Source organism: Paramormyrops kingsleyae, chromosome 18, assembly GCF_048594095.1.
Source record: "Paramormyrops kingsleyae isolate MSU_618 chromosome 18, PKINGS_0.4, whole genome shotgun sequence".
Lineage (NCBI taxonomy): Eukaryota > Metazoa > Chordata > Actinopteri > Osteoglossiformes > Mormyridae > Paramormyrops > Paramormyrops kingsleyae.
In genome coordinates this window covers 23,539,276-23,546,295 of record NC_132814.1, presented here as the reverse complement: position 1 = coordinate 23,546,295, position 7,020 = coordinate 23,539,276, and the positions used below count along the sequence as shown (strand labels likewise).

General features: G+C 37.8%; 1 protein-coding gene across 1 annotated transcript; it reads right to left on the bottom strand.

Moving 5' to 3' along the window:
• Positions 1–791: 791 nt before the first annotated feature.
• Positions 792–2,534, bottom strand: shisa2a (shisa family member 2a). Its single transcript, XM_023834226.2, has 2 exons — positions 2,006–2,534; positions 792–1,777 (listed from the first exon to the last, which is right to left on the bottom strand). The coding sequence occupies exons 1-2, from the start codon at positions 2,298–2,300 to the stop codon at positions 1,245–1,247; spliced, it is 828 nt and encodes a 275-aa protein (XP_023689994.1). The 5' UTR covers positions 2,301–2,534; the 3' UTR covers positions 792–1,244.
• Between the last annotated feature and the right edge of the window lie 4,486 nt (positions 2,535–7,020).

Genomic DNA, 7,020 nt, shown 5'->3' with positions numbered 1-7,020 from the left:
CCTTTTCAGAACACTGCCCCACTGCCCCAGTGATTTACCTGCATCTTATCAGATAATTGTTTGGATTTGGAATGAGTAGTGTCACAAAAACGAATAGTGTTTCACGTTGTATTTTGCACGCCCCATATTGCTGGCTTTGTGAATCAGCTACATTTTGGTATTTGTAAATCAGAGGAATTAGTGAGTCTGCCTTTTAAGCAAATATAGTTAATACTGCAATATCTAACTTGCGTTTTCCTGTGTCAATCATTTTAACAGCATTCAGCTTTTTTGTTACTCTAGCAATAAATTATTTGCAAAGGTTTTTAAACCTTTTGAGCCAAATTGCTGCCTCCCCCAAAATTCTCAGTGGAGACTGACAAAAGCCATTATACCTGGATCCACTGCAACCTGTTCTGGTGTGAAGAGATATGCAGTCTCCGCTGTTACTCTCACCTCCTGCTGATTCTTTTACAGAGATAATCCCCGTTAAGTACAGGGTCATTCTTAAGACATCTGGACTGCATCACAATTAAAGCTTAAATGTCTTAACCTTGAGGCCTTCCTCAAGACAAAGCCGCATTTTAAAGAATACTTTAAATTCCATCTTAAGAGTGTGACTCTTTGGTTTGTGCAAGAAAAAAAAAATCCAATGTACTAAATAATTTCTGGTTAAAAATGGTAGCACTCTGCATCATAATGACCAACACAATCATTTAAGTGACAACCCAAACACCCACTATTGTTAATTGCAAGTCTCTCGTTATCTGTAAGTTTATCAATGTAAATGAACCAAACCATGTGTGCTTAGAGACAAGTAAAGCAAGATAACTTTAATCAAGTAGTTTAACTGCAAATACGAGGATAAGACCATACATGTAAGTTTTAAATAAACACTGAAATCAGTGAATTATCAACATTTTACAAAAATGTAATACATTATACTCCTTCTTCAAGAAGTAATAAATTAAAACAGAAGAACATTAAAAAAAAACATTTCTCAATACAATAAAAAGCTAAATAATGGCAAACTTTTTAAAAATACATGACACAGGAATGGTTCCAGATTTTTCCTGCTTTTTAAACACTGTAAGGAAAAGCATCACAGTTTACTGGTCATTAGTATTACTCTGTTAATCAATGTTAATCACTTCTTTAGGAAATGATTTTCTTTATTTTTCACACACACAGGCGTTCACACTAAATATCGCAGCTGCGAAACAAACTTTGAAGCTTGCCTCAAAAGCAAGCAAATATGAAAGTATCTAAACAGTGATACCAGAGTATAATGGCTCAGAGTGAATGGGGTTGTGCTGGAAGGGGTAGGTCTGCTGTTGTCCGTAGGTGCTGCAGTTGTCCAGAAAAGCTTGAGGCACCAGCATAGTGTGTTCAGGGGGAATCCCGTAGTTCAGGTACGGCTGGAAGTAGGGGCCAGGAGGTTGGGGAGGAGACATGTACTGCTGGGACTGAGCACCAGATACTGGGTACCCACTTCCCGCCTGCCTGAACACATTTACAGCGACCTCTGTGCCCAGCGTCCCGGCATTCTGCTGGCGGCCCGCTGCCATGGACCTCCCAGTGGAGTTGGAGCTGGTGCTGGAATTGCGGGAGGGGGTCATGCCATCCGAGGGATGGCCACCCGGTTCCAGCAGGCAGCTCTGAATGGGTGCCGAGCCACTCTGACTGTCCCCAGACTTGGGTTTCAAGCACTGGCAACAGCAAATAGCAACCATGGAGCCGACCACAACGAATGACACAAACGTGCCCGCAACAATCAGAAAAGGCAGATATGTCGGCACTAAAAGAGAAGACGAAAAGTCGTATTACTACCACAACACCATACAATTAAAATGCCCCACGTATGCAGTTTTAAACTATATACATGTGTAAATGTGCCCTAATTAGTTCTGAAAGCTCAGAGAAACCCTAAATAAATAGCACAAGGAGCACAGTATTAGTTTAAACAGGGTATTATCAACTCCGCTGATAACCAAAATAACATTATTATGGCGGAACTCATTCATACCATGTGAGGGTTTTTTCGTCGTTTTCCCGTCGTTTTCGAACTCCATAAAGTCGTCATTGTCACAAGCGCTCTGGTCCAACCTCGCCTCCGCCGCCGTACAGCAGTACCGGAGGGCGCATGTCCCGCAGCAGTACCTGGCATCCTCGCCATCGTAGCGCTCGGGGCACTGAAAGCCGCGATGCCAGACGCTGAACGCATCGGCCCAGCCGTGGCAATACTCCCCGGTACCCGCCGCCGCATGGGGCTGCAACCCAGAGGACAGCAAATACAAAGAAACTAGAAAATAAACAGGCATGATGCTGGTAGATCTTTCGTTGAAAAATGTTCACAGCTTTGGCTATATCCAGCAGATCCAAGAAAAAAAAATCCAAATTTGTTAAACTGAGGAATTGATCCACGTAAGAATAAGAATAAATTAATAAAATAACAACAACCGTTTTAGTAAGTTTTTGCAAAGCAGAACTTCCGACACAGCTGGAAGACGCTCGACAGTGCCGAGGAGAACAAGAAGCTTTTTAACCCCATTCAAATGGCACCGGGGTTAAGGGTGGAGCTCAGGGCGGTGTACTTTGAGTTAAGTGAAATGCAATTACTGGCGATTACACGGCGCAGAGATTTAGAAAATATGGAGCGCTCGGTAAAATTATATTTCCCCAGTTTTCAGTACAGCTGTCCAAAAGCAGTTAATCAGACATCATTATGGACATTTCTGAGCTGGAAATATATTTCATTACAATGAAATGTTTATTCATTTTGCAAAGAAAATATTTTTTACTACTTAGATATTTTAAAAATAAAAATAGGAAGAAGACACATTTTCATAGATTTGCAAGTATCACGTTTAGTCTCTGTTCACAAAACGCCGTAGTTAAATTAATTTGCGTAAGTCAGTATGGTATAAGCAATTCATAATGTCACATTAAATGGCAGGATTTGATTTTTAACACTGTCCTGATCAGACATTAGAGTGAAACGCGGCATTTTTGAGAGGGTAAACCCTATGAAACATCCATTTTTAAAATTTCCCTACAAATCCCAGCTGTCCACCTCTGTAGGTCGAATAAGCCAACTGTGCAAACAATGCACTCTGCATGCCAGCGGGGGAGATAATAGATATGAGTGTTGGCTATTTGTCCTTGTGGATATTTTCCTGTCTAGGGGTTCTGGCTAATACTGGTGCATCTGTAAAAACTATAAGGGTCTGAGACCCCTATTAGCCAAAGGCAGTAAAAAACAGCCTGTCTGGGAAATCAGTTAGTGAGCGTGTAATTGCAGTCAGCACCACAAAAAATAGTACTGTGTCACATTTGTCTCTTGTCTCAGACAGGAAGAATAATGAGCCATTAGTTGCTTATGATGATAAATTGTTTTTGGTCTTCTGTGTGGTGCATGTGTGTATGTGTGTGTGTGTGTGTGTGTGTTTTATGGAGGTTATGTGAATGTGAGTGAGTAAAAAGCATGTAAAGACATGATTCTTTCTTGCATGTTTAAAGAAATAAACTTCATCATATTGTTTTCCAGTGGCACTTTACTCTATTAAGGATTTTTTTTTTTATAAAAAAAGTATTGCTCAGAACAATGCATTGTTTTTGGTTGTCTGGTATATATAAACCCTATGTTTTAAAATACTATTGTTTATAAGTTTAAAAGAAGCATTTCTGTTGGAGTGCCTAAACTACATTTATTGATATTATGAGCATGTATAAGTAACCCTAAATTCTTAAGTTTTTCATGCATTTTTACAATTTGTCATACTCCTGAATTTTTATGTGGACATATACGAATGCAGCATGCTCTTTTTATTAAATCATTCTACGAGACAAAGTCAGTAAAGTATTTCTCTACAATGTCTTAACAAATAAGAGTACTTTATCCATTAGCCAAATAGTTAAAGGTAATATTCTTGCAAGTTAAATACAGTAAACAAAGATTGCCAAATTACCATCATACCACCTGTGGTGACTACCATTGTTTGCTGCAGGCCAAGAGAATGGGCAATTTACTCTAAATGTGCCCTGGTTAATCTCTGCTAAAGCATGATGACATCTCTGGGCTTCTTCAGCAATTGGGTGTGTGTGCATGGGGGTTAATTTGCTACAGGATACCTAAATGTAATTAAATAACTTAAACATTTCAAGATAATATATATCGTGCTCTTTGTGCTGCAAAGAAAATTATCTATTTTTAGTAAATGGTGTCTTTATCTGGGCATGCCTGTATCTCGCAATGTGAAGATTGTGTTTTATCATTATGAAGTGTGATGCAAACACCTGGAAAATAAATAGCATTGTATCACTTATTGTAGCTTTTCAGTTTTGCATAATAAGTTTCTACGCTATATAAAACCAAAAAGTAGACAGTATAATGTACATTGTTTAAGTGGGCTACGCCACACAATTACGTTTTCTGCGTTGTCAGAGAAGTTGTTATTCTAAACAGAGAGGACAGAGGGCTGTTCTTATGATAATAGGACTATCAGTGGGAAACCTCCCCAGCAATTAGGGAAATCTACTTGGGTCACCTCACCCGTTCATCCACAGAGGAGGCTTGAACAGGGGGAGATTAGGGAAAGAAGATCCTTTGTTTTGGCACAGAAAGGTCTTGCATGTGTAAGGTTACAGGACTGCTGTAGCATGTAGGCATTACTTATGTAGCATATTGAAAATCATTTTATACACCTGTCAAGATTTCTGTGATGTTAATTTTACTTGATATTATTGTTATTAATCATTTCTCCAAAACAACACCCATTGTGGGACAATATAAGTTTAAAAAGTAGGATTTAAATGATTTTATCATGCTATCCGCTGCCAAAGAACGTGTTTTGTTTTAGCTATCTACTGCATTTTTGAGAATGCACGCTGTACTGTATACCAAATCAACTGGTTTGGAGGGTTTAGACACAGGTATGCAAAGTTAATTTCGAAAGTGCTTTCTCATTGGCTTGCGTCATTTAACGTATGTAGAAAATTCTACGAAAATGAATACAAAATATTTGTGAAAATTAGCCAATTTATTGACCCATTGGGTTAATTGAGTACTGAAATCAATGGTCAAATCTGAGAAATGTTCAAATAATTAACTATCCATTACAACACATATTTTTAAAAGAAAATGATACATTTATTATGATTAGGTTCTGCCAATTCAGCGTTGGTGCCTAGCAACCACTGGAGCAGCCTTCCTCCAGAAGATGTCCTGTGTTCTGTCTGGGTTGTCAGGATACACAATGAGATTATATACGTAAGATAATAATTAATAAAATACTAGTTCAAATATTTTAAAAGTAAAATATTGCCTAATGATATATACAATATATAGAAACGCATTTCATTCACAATGTGTTATAAATGTAAGACAAAAATGATTCTGTAATGCTTAACAAACTGAACCATTTCTTTTCTACCCCACAGAAGTAAAGTGAGGGGTTCCTCTAAAATCTGTGATACAATAAACCAAAAGCCAATAAAACTAGATTCAGGGCTGTAGAACAATATTAATTACATTGATTAATCTTTTAATCATCTCAGCAGGAATGCAGCAAGAATTTCCTAAGTAAACAATAATCTATACTGTTTCAGACATCAAAAATGGCTCCTTATTACTAGGAATATTTGTGTTATTTTATATATTATTAACTGTGCATTTTTGCTTGTGTTAAAAATGAAACTTAACAATGTTTCAATGACATTTAAAAGTGCTAATTTATTCAATAATAGCAATCACCATTTTTGTGCTGCATATTTTTGAGATGTATGTCTTTTTCTCCCTTAATGTGATTAATAATACCTCATCTGGTGAAATAAGAGAAAGGCTCCCATGCCAGAATGTAATTACTTGAAATTGCTCGGGCAAACTGCACGACCTGGGATCCCTCAAGTAGCATAAGCAGTGGATTCTTTTACTTAACAAATGGCACCACTAAGAATGAGAGTGCAGTTAGACACAATTACAATCATTACTCTCTACAAGGCTGCTAATTTAATTTTGGAAAATCATTGTGAGAGATTATTTGAAAAAAAAAAAAAATCCTGTTATGATCAGAAGAATTTATCTACCATGTTACTTCTCAACAAAAAAAAAAAAGCTTAACTTTATGAAAATATTCCTTTTTGCCATCCTCTGAGAGACCTCGCTGTTTCTCTGGAAATTCAGTAGCTGTTAACAGGCTCACAGGGGTAGCTGGGACGTAATGGTTATGGACATTTGGCTTGCTAGGTGAAGATTTGTAATGTATTGCTGCATAAATGGATAAAATTGTAAAGGCCATTTTAAAAAAGAGCCAGGGAACTAAATAAAGCCTTTTAACAGGATATGCAAGGACACTTTTTATATCATAAATTACTTTCTCTAAGTTATTTAATTAAAATAATGAAACAGAAGAGAAACATATTTCCCCAGTAGTGCCCTGTTCCTTCACCCACTGATCTCACCCATTTCCTCTGTCTCAGCTTACCACTTGCAATTAGTTGACCAGAAAACAGCATTAAGAAAATTAAAGCCGTTTTCATACTGAGAGAGTTATAGCATAAAAGAGTCCTTCAGAAGTATTTCCATGTCAGCTGCTAGGAAAAGAGTCACACAGCTGCCAGATATAATCTGAGTATGTTGGAAAAAATCAGTGTTTCAGCATTTTGCAAATGTGTCCTAACTGAAACCTTCTTAGCCACGGATGATAATGTTAAAATCTCATACACAACGTGTTTCTCAATACCAAGGCCGCAAAGAGCATTCTTGCTAACTTGCCTCCCAAAAAATGAACTTGGGACGCAAAGAATCATGGAATTGGTCGCGTTGGCCTTTGATATTTGGGGGCGGGGGCAGGAACAACATCCAGGAATTTTTAGCATCCTCCATACTTCTGCTCTTGAGTACTGCAACTGTACTTCAGCAATGGAAGATATCAAAAGGGTTTAGCTAGAACGCAAGAACAAAAGGGTTAGCTAGAACACATATCGATAAACACCCCCACTACTGGAGATGCATGCCACAATTCTGATTATATTGAGTTTGTG